The sequence below is a fragment of the Phallusia mammillata genome, chromosome 5, assembly GCF_965637545.1.
Source record: "Phallusia mammillata chromosome 5, kaPhaMamm4.hap1.1, whole genome shotgun sequence".
Lineage (NCBI taxonomy): Eukaryota > Metazoa > Chordata > Ascidiacea > Phlebobranchia > Ascidiidae > Phallusia > Phallusia mammillata.
The window spans coordinates 22,201,100-22,215,707 of record NC_137256.1 but is presented as its reverse complement, the minus strand read 5'-3'; the positions used below and the strand labels follow the sequence as shown (position 1 = coordinate 22,215,707).

At 38.0% G+C, this 14,608-nt stretch overlaps 1 protein-coding gene across 1 annotated transcript; it reads right to left on the bottom strand.

Annotated features, from left to right (window-relative positions):
* Nucleotides 1-477: 477 nt before the first annotated feature.
* Nucleotides 478-13,247, bottom strand: LOC145228327 (dual specificity tyrosine-phosphorylation-regulated kinase 2-like). The gene is made up of 7 exons (XM_080093349.1): nt 12,941-13,247; nt 11,876-12,034; nt 10,050-10,463; nt 5,520-5,648; nt 4,291-4,425; nt 2,654-2,779; nt 478-2,176 (listed from the first exon to the last, which is right to left on the bottom strand). Exons 1-7 carry the CDS (start codon nt 13,106-13,108, stop codon nt 1,505-1,507), a joined length of 1,803 nt encoding a protein of 600 aa, XP_079949475.1. The 5' UTR covers nt 13,109-13,247; the 3' UTR covers nt 478-1,504.
* Nucleotides 13,248-14,608: the final 1,361 nt, after the last annotated feature.

The window sequence follows — 14,608 nt, the reverse complement described above, 5'->3', positions numbered from 1 at the left end:
ACATCTGATGGTCAACACAGGTTTGCATATTGATAGTGGTTAATAGCTCACCAGATTACTTATTTGGACGATTGAAGAGATATAGGACCAAATTTTCTTGTCACTTTATTTTCTTCCCATTTATTAGTACAGCACACCCAACGGGGGCGCTGGCACTTAGAGCATTGGCATAACTTTATTTAAGGTGGTTGTGAACTTTAATGTTTCACGAACTCAAAATTGATAAGCAATGCTTTAAGTTATTTTGTACTGACCTCCTTTGATCTCACTCTTTTAAATAATATGTATGAAGCATTGTAACATCAATGTATCTGTAATTCAACATTGAAATGATTTATTTTGCCAACACACTAACCCTGTATGTAACAATAGTATTTGGTTACAGCAATTGTTCAATTCCCACACCAAGAATTTCAAGCCTAGTCTATCAGCTGAGTAAACCACTGGAAAACCGTAAATCTTAAATAGCAAAAACTATTATGGGTCGGACGCTTTGTATTTGAGCGCAAGAGTTCATGGAACTTTCGACACACGGGGGCGCTCGTACAAACACATCATTCGCTAAAAACCGAGAGAAATGGCATCAAAAGCTACGTCATAAAAAAGAACAAACTGAAAAATAGAACAGAACGAAGCGTCGTGCAACAAGGGTCTGCCCGAGGGCAAGGCGTTTTAAGAAACTAAGTTACGCATGGCTTGAAGCGACTGAATAGCCGCGAATCGGCGTTACACAACGTGGTATATATGAAATGAACAAATGAAAATCTGTGTCGCCTGCGAAAACGCGAAAAGGTATACGTGTTCGGTAGAAAGGCAAACAACGTTAAAGGATTCTATAAAATATGCTGTCGACGTAAACAAAGTGTGACGTCATAAAGTGACGTCGCCAAACGTGTTAAGTTCAATTTATGTGTATTTTATTTTAAACCATCGAACAGGCACTGTTGAGAAAAAGGCGCCTTCAAATGAGGTGTAATTATGATGTGTTGTTTCCTAGAGTTTGGTTGTTGAATAAAAACTGGACAAAACTGTACGTGAATGACAAGGAAGCGACGAACGGCTTGCAACTGGAAATTTGACAAACAACAATTTTCTCGGACAAATGCAAGCGGGGTAAAGCACCTAAGTCGAGAATCTCTATGCCGCTGTCGTCAGGCTTGGGCGGTTGCGCGGAGGATGGTCGTCATAGCGACCGATACCGGAGTTGCCGTGGCAACGGAGAAGAGGTGATGAAAACGCGTGAACAGGACAATTTCATTCCGGGCGTAAAAAAGGTGAGAGGTCATCGAAGGTGACCCCATAAAAATCAAACAAAAAAAACATAAAATAGTGACGTCACAGTTGGGAGAGGTTGAAACTTGTTACGTCATTGAAACGCGCCGAGCGTCAGGTAAAGTGGAAACCGAATTAAAAACAAGAAAGGGGGGTAGGCGAAATCGACAGAAAAGTAAAAAAAAATTAAAAACCAAAACATACAGCAAGTGCTTTTTTTGTCACACATCGCTCATCCAACGATCCTAGGCAGAACGGTGCGTGTCGCTGTTGCTACGGCAACGTGGACGTCTTTGGCTTTGCCTGAGCTCTGGCGGTTGTACGAGGTGGTTTTCATGCCCGAAGTTGCGTTGTCTCCTCGCTGGGCACCGGGAGGCTTGGGAAGCCGCCGCCGTAACCAAGCATGTCGCAGGGCCTGGGAGGGGTTCATCCTTGCAGCTGGGTCCCACTCCAAACAGCGCTTGAGGAAGTCCGTAAACAGGGGGTCGTCGCACCCCTTAAGTGCAGTGACCCACTCCTTTTGGCCTGGAGGTCCCCTAAGCTTGCCCCTACGGGAGCGACCGGGCCCCAGTACGGTGCTGCCGTCGGATACTGTAGTTACTTGACAGTAACGGGGGTAGCCTTTGGAGCTAATGAAATTCTTAGCTCGCTTAGCTTGGTCAAGTAACCTGCGTGGAGGCATGCCTAGCAGCTCGATAGCGCAGGCAAGTTGGTCTCCTTCGTCCTCTCCAGGTAGCAAAGGATAGCCGGTGAGTAGTTCGGCCAGGATACAGCCAAAACTCCACATATCAATCGGCATTCCGTATCTGCTGCCCAGAATCACTTCAGGAGCGCGGTAAAACCGAGATTGAATGTAAGTGTAAACCCGCTGGTGTTCGTAGCATGAGGAACCGAAGTCAATGACCTGCGAATTTGAACCGATTATGATTTTGTACAAAAAGCGTAAACATTGGGCTTTAATAAGGTAAATTGATGATACTGCTGTTATGAGCTATTAAAACCGTTTATTGAAAATAAAAATGAAAAAAATCGATTTATTTGATGGAGTTTAAGATTTTTATTAAAATTGCGTTAATGCTCATGCAGTAAACCTATGATTTGTAACGTGGTGAGGCATTAACTAACCCACATCGGTTAATCCAAATTTTTGGCCCAAACGGGTCCGAATTAACCGTGGTTTACTGTATTTGATGCAAAAAATATAAATACAGCAGTAGAATCATAGACAATAATTGACCCTAAAATTTTCTCCTTAAATTTCAGTCATCTGGAAAAACGATAGGTCGATGAGACCAAACGATTGTTTATCTAAGCTAATAGGTTGCATTTTATCCGTTTCCTGTGTTATTACGAAAATCAATCGATGTAGAAAAATAAATACCTTGATTCCGCTTCGGCCTTGTTGTTTAAGCAATATGTTCTCTGGCTTTAAATCGCAGTGGATGATTCGGTTGCGTTGTAAAGCTTCAAGGCATTGCAAGATAGAGTGGGCAAACTTTCGCACCAGCTACAAACAAAAGTTTGATTGTGTTATTTTTTTAGCCAAGCATGTTTGAATGCCAACAAACCGATTTTCGAGTTTTGCGAATAAGTGGTTTTGGTCTACTCCAGAGGTTCCCAAACTTTTTTGGTATGTGGCCCAAATGTCTATTTATTAACGATTCGTGGCTCACCACGTGCTGAAATTTGGGCACAAACAAAAAAATAACTCAAAAACAGGCGAAATTTTCTAGCAATTTATTTTTAATGAGATACACTCCCGAAATTTAGCTACAAGATTCGGAATTCTTTGCAAATATTACGTTTTTTAATACAAAGCGCATAATATCTACAGTATAACAAAACAGTAGAAGCTGTTCAAATGGCTCTGTGGCCCAATGAAAATGTCTTGGTGGCCTAGACTAGGCCATGGCCCACAGTTTGGGAACCACTGGTCTACTCTATGGCAAGGGTTCTAAAACTGTAGTACGCCTTTTAAACTTGTGTGCTAATAAATGTGCACGTTTGTGCCATAATTACTTTTTGTCACATTTTAAACGTTTATGAGGCAACAAAAAGTTCTCTACTGACTATGTGGTACGCGGGTATAAAAAGTTTTGAAACCACTGCTCTACAGACACAACACATTGTTTCGACCTATAAGGTCCCACTAGTGCAGCTGGTGACTAGGCATAGGCCGTATTGGCTAGTAAAGCGACTGCTCTAAAGTTCGTTGCAATTATCATATTCAACTTTTTTGCAGCCTTCCAAAAAATAGTTAAGCTATCATTGTAAAAATGACCTCGGGGGGTGTGGAATTAAAGTTTGTTACATGCTAATAAGGTGTTGTGTAATAATATTCATTTCTCTAAAACTCCTTTGTTCTTTGGTCACAAACAATGCATTCGGTTGCAAAACTAGGATTAAATTTGTTTTTTTGGCTTTGAATTTGCGACCCCTTGTAAATGCCTGGCGACCCCTTGACAGAAACCACTGTTTAAAAGCTACAAAACTGTAGCTAAAGCATAGGTCAGGGGTTCCCAAACTTTTTTGGTCTGTGGCCCAAATGTCTATTGAATAGCGATTCGTGGCCCACCATGTGCTGTTAATTTGGGCACAAACAAAAAAATAACTGAAAAACAGGCGAAATGGTTTCTAGCAATTTATTTTAATGAGATACATGCTCCTGAAATTTGGCTACAAGATTCGGAATTCTTTGCTAAAATTACGTTTTTCGAAACAAAGCGCATAATATCTACACTATAACAAAACAGTAGAATCTGTTCAAATAGCTCTGTGGCCCATTGAAAATGTCTTGGGGGCCCAGTTCTGGGCCATGGTCCACAGTTTGGGAACCACTGGCATAGGTTAACACTTAAATGGTCATCAAAATGTGCGCAAAGGTTAAAATGTTCGCCTGGACATAACGAAGTTTCCGCAATATTTAGAACCAAAACATCATTACACTTGACCTCTACGAAACCGTACTTCGCGTCAGTCGAATGTCAAGCCATAAAAATCCCATAAGCGTGTGCTGACCTGAAGGGAGAAGCCTTGAAACTTGTTTTTCTTGATCAACTCGTAGAGGTTGATGCTGAGGAGTTCAAAGGTCATGCAGATGTGGTTTCGAAACGTGAAGCTCTCCAACATATGGATGATATTCATAGCGTTGTCCTGCAATGCATAAGTTTGATTGTTAAGTCACAATGCACTGTTTTTTTAATGTTGACATTCAAACGAATTTTGATGTAGAATAGTTTTCATTTTAATTTGGTGTATAATAAAAGTCATGACATTATCATGTATGGCGCCGTTAAATATTAATGTGGTTTTAATTAAAAAAGGTACATATTTAATAAAATTAGCAGTTTGAAATAAGAAAAGCGAATTTGGAGAGTCGAAATTTGTAAAGTACATTAACGTCTTAAAATAGCAACAAAGGCGCCAAAAGGCCTAAGGTTCTGTTCACAAAAATAAGCACTAAAGGCCATTTTTCTAAGACCTATTCCGTGTGCTCAGAAGGCCGATTGGATACTGTATAACGCCTAATGTAGCCCTGGCGTGCTGTTGTTGTTTGCGTTCAGTGCTATATGACGCTGAAATTCGTGTTTGTAATTTAGACATTACGAACCTTCAAATGACTTTTATTCCCCATAACCAAGGTATTGTAAAAATTTAGGCGATGCTTTTCGTTTTAGACCAACGTTTATTAGGCCTTGGACTATGTTTACTTCGACACATCTATTCAGGGAATCATGAAAATGTAAAGTAATAAAAACAGTATGTAACATTTTTTAGTACAGTAAACCTGGGTTAAACCACTTTTTGGACAAAACTCGAGATACAAACGATTTGTAATGTGTAAGGCTTGAACTAATCGACATCGGTTAATTTTTATCCCGGGCCAGGATTAACCGATGTTTACTGTATTCGGTAAATCGTTTTTGAACACTTACTTATTTTTGACTTGGCGTTGAGATTCAACAAATTAAAAAGTTATAAAAAGCTTAAAAAAGCACCTTTATATCATTTTTCAATGTGGCTCCTCATATCACTGACGATGGCATTATAAGCACTTGCCGAAACGTTTAAGTAATAAAGCATGTCGCTTTTTACGCCTATTTAGGCCTTTATATTAGTCATTAAGGTAAACATTCATTCTCACCAACAAAATTTTCAAGCCTATTCACCTATTTGGGGCTGTTATATTTAACATTAGGCGAAAGATTCATTGTTATACTTCTTACCAACAAAATTGTCAAGCCTACCTTGTCTTGTTTTCGTAAGTGCTCCAAAATTCTGATTTCTTCAGCAGCCTGTCGATGAAATCTCTTTTCGTTTCTCACGATTTTCAGGGCGACATGTTGTTGGCTTTTGTGGTCGTACACCTTCAGTACCTGCCAATTCACATAACATTGGGTCGTGATTAGCCGGGAGGTAAAAAGACACTAAAAACTGCTGCTGTTTTTTAAACCGTACCTAAATGCATACTGTTCGGGTAATATGCTATTTTTGTGCCAATTAAGACTGTATGACTTGTATATCAAAAGCAAACAAGGTATACAGTAAATTTCGGTTAAAGCGGATTCGGTTAATCCGGATGTTCGCCTAATGCGGACAAAACTTGAGGTACATATGATTTGTAATGTGGTAAGGCTTTAACTAATCGACATCGGCTAATCCGGATCTTTGCATAATCCTGACAATTTTTTTAGGGTCCAAACGGGCCTGTGTTAACCGAGGTTACTCAAGTTGCAATTTTGACTTGGAAAAACTTTGGCTGTAGTCACAAAAAACGCGTCGTTTAAACATAAAACAACAAACCCAGTATTTCAGTAACTTCAATTGATAATTTTGTTCCATTAAAAAGAGAATACATTTCTTACAATTGACTATCAAATACGTCTTTGTCAAAGATACATTCGATATAAAACCGTATGGGCAACTTTTTCTGCAATTGTAGGCACACAACCAAGCTTGAACTATGAGGACCATTGTGAGCAAGGGTATTGGTCCAATTGATTGACTTACATAATGTTTTTGTTAATTTTTTCGCACACCATAGATTTTCTTGCGTTTTGAGAATGTTTAAACAGTGCGTAATTACGGAAATACTACCCATGAGACAACCCTTTGTAACCCAATTTCTTTGCACGCCCGTCTCGACAAATATAGATATGAGGCTTGGTTTGTTAGTCCATGGTAGGCTCAATAATGTCATGACACAATGTTTCGGTTGCCAATGGTTTCGTATATACTTCCTTGTAACTTAGTGACACTTTGGTTGCAACTTTATTAGTGAATAGGAAAACCAATACGAAACAAAGCAAAGATGCTATAATGGAAACTATAGCAAAAGCGAAACGCCATTAAAGCGTTGCATTTTTCGGTTTTGTCGTCAAAACTGACAGCTGTTTTAAACTTTAAAACCACAAACTGCGTTCGTAGCAGTTTTTACGTTTCGGGGGCCTGTGAGCGAACCGCTGGGTTATTCGGGGTCAAACTTCGGAAGGATTAAACTTGGATAACTAACTAAAATGTGTGTAAATTTAAATAGGTTCGAAGCACTCTTTCTTGACCAAACGCTTGGAACAAACCAGAGTTGGACATAAAAAATGGACGAAAGCAATCTAACCTATAATTAAATCACAGCATTTTAAACACCACAAAACTTTTTAACCGTTGTGCAAAAATTAAGCAAATGATTGGATTTACTACAGGCTGCGGTAGTAAAAAACTTGGCCTGTAATTTGTAAAAGATAAAGCATGAAACATTGCTTGTTTTGGCTTTAGATGAGAGTTCGTACATGCAGCCTTAGGCAAAATTCATGTAGGTTTTCCATTTCGCCTTAGCTGGTGACTCTGTACTCTACATAAGTGATTCCCGACCTTTTTTCACGCGACCCAAAAACTTTGTTTTGTGGTTTCTCGCGACCCATGGACATACATTCTTACTATTTTGGTTGTATTTTTGCCTATAGGCTATAAATTATAGATATAAACTATAAAAATTGGCTTTCTGATATACTTCCATTTTATATATTCTATACGATATTTACCAATTTGCTACACTATACACAATTTTATCTACATACACGATTGTTTTTGCAAGCAAAAACGAATGGGTCCCCACACGCGTGTTTATGCGGATTTACGGTAAACCTATGTGGCGGTTATTTTTATATTCTTAAGGACAAATTTTTCACAAAGCATAAACTTAACTTTAAAAGTTCCTTTCCGTATTCTTTTAGCATCATTATTGTCATATAATTACAAAAAATCCGTGAAAAAAGAACGGGGAAAATACATTCAATTTAATCTCTTGCTTTGACCTTGATATTGTGGTTCAAGTACAGTTTTTAAACACAAATATTCCTAGAAAGTTGTATTAGACACTATATAAAAAAAGTCGTTTGCTACAAAGGTATACATAACAACTTGTTTTTCACTTAACTTTGTTTCGCAAAAACGACCGTTTAATGACCTTTTGACACTGTTTTTAATAGCATGCAGTCCTTAGTGTTCAACAATACCATTCAGCCGAATTTATACATGACTTAAGTACTGATTCTTGAATTGATTTGTCAAAAATAAAGAAGATACGTTATGATGAAAAATTCGTAACGGTGTTGTAATGCCTACAAGTTGACCTTTAGTGACCCGTGGTTATGAGACGGCCAAGCTGACAACGAGAATTTAAAGACCATTTATCGGGGCGTTCGAAAAAGTTAAGTTTATTAAATTTCATATTTATGTTGATCAACGATGTTTTGCCTGACATAAACGAAACCGAAGTACGTTTATCGAGTTCGAATTACGTCTTAGGTGTAAAACCTGCGCCAAAACTGAAAATGCGCGTGATGACTCAATAAAACGACACAGCATTGCTGCACAAAAAAAACAGCTGATTACTAATGACCGAAACGACTGTCTCGTAAAACGTCTGTCCAGACGTCAAGCTGAGCACTCCCGCTCTGCCGCCTTAATCGTAAACCAGTGAATTCCTCCCTTGGGACTTATATCTGACTGATAGCGTACACATATTATGGGTTGTAAAGGTAAATGGCAAAATTTTAAATACTAAACGAATACCCTGCTTAAACAATTGTTAACTTTTTCAAATATTTCTGAACCATAGGGCATGTATTTCTGCCTTAAAACTAAAACCGATTATTTCGGGGTTTAAAGGGTAAAAAATGGGTGAATCCGAAAAAAAGATACAAAATTCTTTAAAAAACTTTACATTGCACCAAACAACAAAGCATGAAACTCCAAGATGCTGTACTTTAGTCAGTAAAGCCGTTTTAAAAAATTTACGTTTTGGGGGCCTGTGGGTGAACCGCTGGGTCAATCGGGGTCAAACTTCAGGAGGATCAAATTTGGATTATTAACTAACATCTCTGTAAATTTGAATAAATTTGGAGCACTCTTTCTTGACCAAACACGTCTCACAAGCCAGCGTTAGATAGAAAAAAGAAAAAAAAAAAAAAATACGGACAAAAACAATATGTGTCCCCTTCAGGGAAGGGGACCCATAATAATTAAATCACAGCATTTTAAACACCACAAAACTTTTTAACCGTTGTGCCAAAATTAAGCAAATGATTGGATTCAATACAGGCTGAGGTAGTGAAAAAACATGACCTATAAAAGATAAAGCATGAAACATTGCTTGTTTTGGCGAGTTCGATAAGAGTTCGTACATGCAGCCTTAGGCAAAATTGTTGTAGGTTTTCGATTTCGCCTTAGCTTGTGACTCTGTACTCTACATAAGTGATTCCCGACCTTTTTTCACACGACCCAAAAACTTTGTTTTGTGGTTTCTCGCGACCCATGGACATACATTCTTACTATTTTGGTTGTATTTTTGCCTATAGGCTATAAATTGTAGCTATAAATTAGGAAAGCTTTTTAAAATTACTGCGCCACTTGTGAAAATCAAATCAAATATCTCTTATTGTCATAAAAAAGGCGACCCAACAGAATTTTCAAGCGACCCATAGGTTGGCCAACACTGCTCTATATATACGAACCGCATTAACGAAATTATAAAACTGGGTTAAGTGTCTTACAAATGCGTCATAGAATAATATACCTTAAGATAACTGTGGGTTCCTACAAATGCTGTTGTTTTATTGGCCGTGGTCTTCTACAGCGGAGGCCGCAAAAACGCAAATATTACATCACAGCGGTTTTTGTGGCGTCACAATGCGAAAGAGCAGTCATTGATCAGGTTAGCGCAAGCGTGAGCCAAATGCCCAACCGACGCGCCGGCATTTGCATGTAAAAGGTCGCAGCCAAAGCAAAACAAATACGTGTTATCGGCAACGCATTGGTTAAATCAGAGGTTCCCAACTGGAAAGAAATTTTAAAACTTAAGGGAGGAATTTATTCTAATTTTTACGTGTGGTTTGTAAATAGACGCTTTAGCTATGGGAATATAACCTATATAGTTGTTTAAAGATTCAATTTTAAACGATCTTTGTATGTTTTAGCATCTACTATGTAGTCTATTGGGGAGGAACGAAAATGTTTTAAATTTTTAAGTTGAGGAATTCGCCGATAAAGGTTGGGAACCACTGAGTAAATGTGTATTCGAAAATCTCCCGTTGTTTTTATGTATAGTTGATATTACTGTGCAGAAAATAACTTGGGCATGTCCAGACGGATTTTGGACGCAAATATGTTGTTTGCATATAAGCTATCTGGCAATATGTTTCAATTCAAAGTGATATCCCTCAAAAATAAACCTACGTAACGTGGCATTTGGCAACTAAACAAATATCCTAAAAACGTACCTGTCCAAAACTGCCCTTGCCGATTACTCTTAACACTTCGTAGCGGTATGAGATGTGATCGTGAGGAACGGCGATATAAGAACACTGGTCATCGTCGTAACCGTTGTTATTGCTGCCACCGACAACACCTTGCCGTTTCTTAGCTGCTGCGCCGGTGAAATAGACATGCGGAAAGCTGAAGACTTCGTGGTGCTCGTACGAGGTCAGTTTATGCATGAATTGCTTCATAGCTGTTTCGGGTGTCATGTAAGCTTGGCCCTCGGATCCTTTGGACTTCGCAGAGCCTCCTGTACCAGTAGAACCGCTTTCGTGAAAGCCTGAACCGCGCCTGTGTTGCTGTGGGGCGAGGGCGCGACGAGCAGGGGATGTATGGTGGTGTGTAGCGGTGTAGCCTCCTTGGCTGCCGTCTTTACCCTAAAAGTACAGCTAATTTATTACAAATATATATTTTTTTTCTATTTTTTACTAGTGATGCACCGAACCCGACTGACGGTTTGGGCCAAATTAGGCAGAACCTAAAATCTCGTTTTGATATTTTTAACTAAACCTTGTGTTGTTGATGTAAGAGAACTCATTTGGGGCACTCCAAAACAGCTTTAACAATATGCAAACTTAACAAAATATCCAATATTCTGCAGACCATGTGGCTCTAGATACAACAAATATTTATTTTATTGGGTTTTAAATTAGCTATATTGAAAGTTTGAGCAATAATTTACTCTTTTTTAAATTTAGTTTTGGAAAAAGTTCAAAAAAGTTACGGTCGAAAGGGCAAAACTGGAGCATATGAAAAACAATTTTTTTTGCCAAACAATGTTCCAGGCATCCATACTTTTACCACTTCATAAATTATATTGTTATAACTTGGCTTAACAGCACATCAAGTTGGCTCTCAAAAAAATACTAAAAACAAGATATGTATAAAAACTTACTTATGGAAAAAAACTCAAACTGTAGATTTTAGCGTGAATAAATTTCTAGAATACTAATTTACATATAATTCCTGCCGAAGCAAAAGTTTGCATATAGCTACAAACATAAAAACATGTTCAAACTTTGTCACTGCAAACTATGAAACATAAACCTTTCCTGACAAAGCACTGGCGTTTTAAGAGACTAAATTATAAAGTCATTTTGGTCTGCATGATACTAAGTAATAATTTTAAGCTTGTTAGCGTTTGTGAATGCACTGCGTCACTGGGCACAAATTGTAAAGATAGGTTTGCGTTTTACCTTGCAACTTCCCTCCATATAAACATAATATGTCGGGATATTTTAATGGTCTAATGCTAATAGGTGTATATTAGTAAAACCCAAAATAAACATAACGTAGCATAAACAATTATGCAATAAAACTGATGATTAAAGATAATGACTGTCTCATGACAGCATCTTCTCCCAAAGTTGTACATTAAACTATTGTGGTTTAGTAGTTATTTTACTATTCTTTGGTAACAACTAAAAAATTTGCAATTTTATAGTCTGACTATGTTTATTTCGCTTGGTGAAAGACATTTATATCAACCAAAGGTGGAGTTCAAATGGTTCTACCACAAAAGTCATAATTTTCAGCCGTTTCTGTTACAAAAAGTCATTTGACAGTAACCAGTAATGCTAACCGGTTCGCTGATCTCACAAAAATTTTGTGACAACTTTTATAGAAACGGTGCGAACCGGCTGAATCCCACCACTGATATCAACTCCATTTACAACAGTACCTAAACTGGAAACAACGCCACAACATTTAACCATTTATTATGTACAAAACCATCATATTACCAGTTTCAACAAAGAGAAAACCTGCTTAGTGAATTTGTATGACTTACATGGCCATCTTTGACTGAGGGTAATGATGATCTGCGCTTCACAGTGCCAGACGAGGGCGCCGAAGAGTTCTTTTTCATCTGCATTGAAGCTAAATTTCCGTTCGGCAATGTACGAACACCAGATGCGTCGCCATGGTGACTTTCAAACAATTGCTGGACCTAAATATTTAATAAACCTTGTACATTGTATTCCTTTACATAATAGTAGCACCAATATCACAATTTTAAAAGTAATATATATAATATTTTTGTTTTTTAGCCCAATAGTGCTTACAAAAAGATAAACAGGGTAAAAAAAACTATAGATGTGTACTAGAATGTACAGAAAAAATTGCAAGTGTAAATTTAACACAACAAATTATTCCTGCCCTCCGATCTGATACTATAAAGTTATTGTGATCTGTTTAGAGGCATGCAGTTAAAATCGTGTTGCCATAACAAAGTATAATCGTGTGTTAACAACATACCACAGTAAACTGAGTTTAACCAATAAAATTTCCCACATTGACCAAATCGCTAATCCTGAATTATCCTTAGTGCTATGCTGACACACCTACAAACGTCTGTAACGCAGTCTACCTTCTACGAACTGACAATGCAGACTTAGCCCAGGAAACACAAGATAATAGGAGGCGAAAAACTGCCACAGGCAACTGTCAGGTGGTCACATTGTGCCGCCATGCATAATATATCAAGATCATTAAGAATGCTAAATAATTCATGGTAATAAGTGTAGCAGAGCAAAAGACATTGCCATTCGGTTTAGGTCATGTCGATTGAAAATAAATTGATTACATACATATCACACTACTGTGACAAATTTGATCTGACGTATGTTACCTTTGAGAATTTAACGCTGCCAGAAAAAGGGCACGTTCTGCATAATCAAAGCAAATTACATGCAGAATGAAATTGCAAACAAAACGACCTTTGCATAATCCACTCAATACGCTATTTTTAGGTTCTAAATTTGGATAATGGTTTGACGTGAGAAAATTTAGCCGAAAATTGTGTATATTTTATACTCTGGTTTTGCTGTCAGAATCACTTATGCAAAATACTAACCTGGAGGCCATTGGATAAATCTCCTAGTCCTGTTACCACTTGGTTTTTGATGGGAGGAAGGCCAACATGTCCTGTGGGTTCCGCAATTGTTCGCTGGTGATGGGGTTGGGTGTACATGCTACTAATAAGATTCTTTGTCAGCATATTCTTTTGCTTGTCGTTCACCATCACATTAGTGCAGCATAGTGCGGTCGACGATTAATTAAATTTACAATCAACAAGCAGCCCCCAGTGTTACACATGCTAAGCACATGGGGCCAAGTACAAAAACAACTGTAAAAAATTAAAAATGATTACTTTCGTTAGAACAAGAATGTGCTAGAAATAAATAGATATCTTGTGCAGGTGTAAACCCAGGTTCAGGAGCAACAACATAGTGCTAAGTACTATAAACCTTGGTTAATCCAGACCCATTTGAAACAAAAAAATTGTCTGTTAAGGCAAAGATCTGGATTAATCTATGTTGATTAGTTAAAGCTTTACCACATCACAAATCATTTGTGCCTTAAGTTTTGCCCAGATAAATAAATCGGTTTAAACGAAGTTTACTGTAGTTACTTGTTAAAATTTCCATTTAGTTTTTATTGTAACACACTTTTGAATAGAAAAATTACCCAATTCACAGAAAATTAGGTCCAATTTTCATATCATAAACAAAACTTTACCTCATCAACAGTTTGCTGCAATTACTCTATGCAAGACGTCATACCATTCATAGCAAAACAGTACAACTTTATCCACACCTCATGAAAAGTTCCAGAAATGTTCACAAGATTAATCAATTATGCCAACTAACTTGAATAAATGACCACAGAGCATGTTGCTAGGTGATAATTGCACGAAAAAACGCACGACCATACAAATTACGCATTTCGGCATGGTAATATACCAAAACCTACGCAATAACACCTGATTCACAAAGACACAAACCAATTGTTGCAATATATTTACGTCTGACAAACGTTTGATTGTGGGCGGCTGGGTCTCCATGCAATGCAGGCAACCACATGTTGTTCTGTGTTATGAGAAACGCATTTGCGGACGTTATTATGAGTATTTGCCGGCAATTGACACCCTGCTCTGCGCTACAGAAACGAGAAACACCTGATTGCTACGAAGTCGCTGTTTTACTGGTCAAGTTTGACCTACAATAAACGCACGCTAAAAGAATCGCTAATTCAAATAGAACCAATAAAAAAGTAAGGTGTAACATTTTTTTAATAAGTACAAATAAAAGTCCTGCTCTGTGACAATTTTGATCAATAATACATCTACTATTTGCAGTTGATTAAAACCACAACACGCAGACTTAATGAAACACGGGTTGGGCAGAGAGAAGTCGTAATTACATCGTGTAGGGCTGTGTAGAGCAATCGACTATTGGCGCCGCGCATATTACTAAACTTTATTTAAATCGGCGAATTGACAGTAATTGCGTTACAACCCGATTGGGATCGAAACGTGCTTATTACCTATGGTTGTCAACGCGTCAAACATCGTCGTTTCGTGACCAATTAACCCGTTTATTGCAGTTAATTACGCGTAGGGGTATGAAGCCTCGTGCGTATGTTAAAGCAAATTATTTAACGGCGGATTTGAGCCTAAACGGCCACTATAGTAGTAACAACAATTAGGGTTACGAATTTTTCTCGAGACAGTAACGAATCT

What these genes read in the sequence shown, in the direction of transcription:
- LOC145228327 (XM_080093349.1), bottom strand. Translation starts at nt 13,108, where the DNA reads ATGGTGAACGACAAGCAAAAGAATATGCTGACAAAGAATCTTATTAGT. An exon ending in ATTTATCCAATGGCCTCCAG is followed by an intron (nt 12,035 to 12,940) that starts GTTAGTATTTTG and finishes TTAAATATTTAG; the next exon opens with GTCCAGCAATTGTTTGAAAG. An exon ending in TTCAAGGCTTCTCCCTTCAG is followed by an intron (nt 2,780 to 4,290) that starts GTCAGCACACGC and finishes TTTTGTTTGTAG; the next exon opens with CTGGTGCGAAAGTTTGCCCA.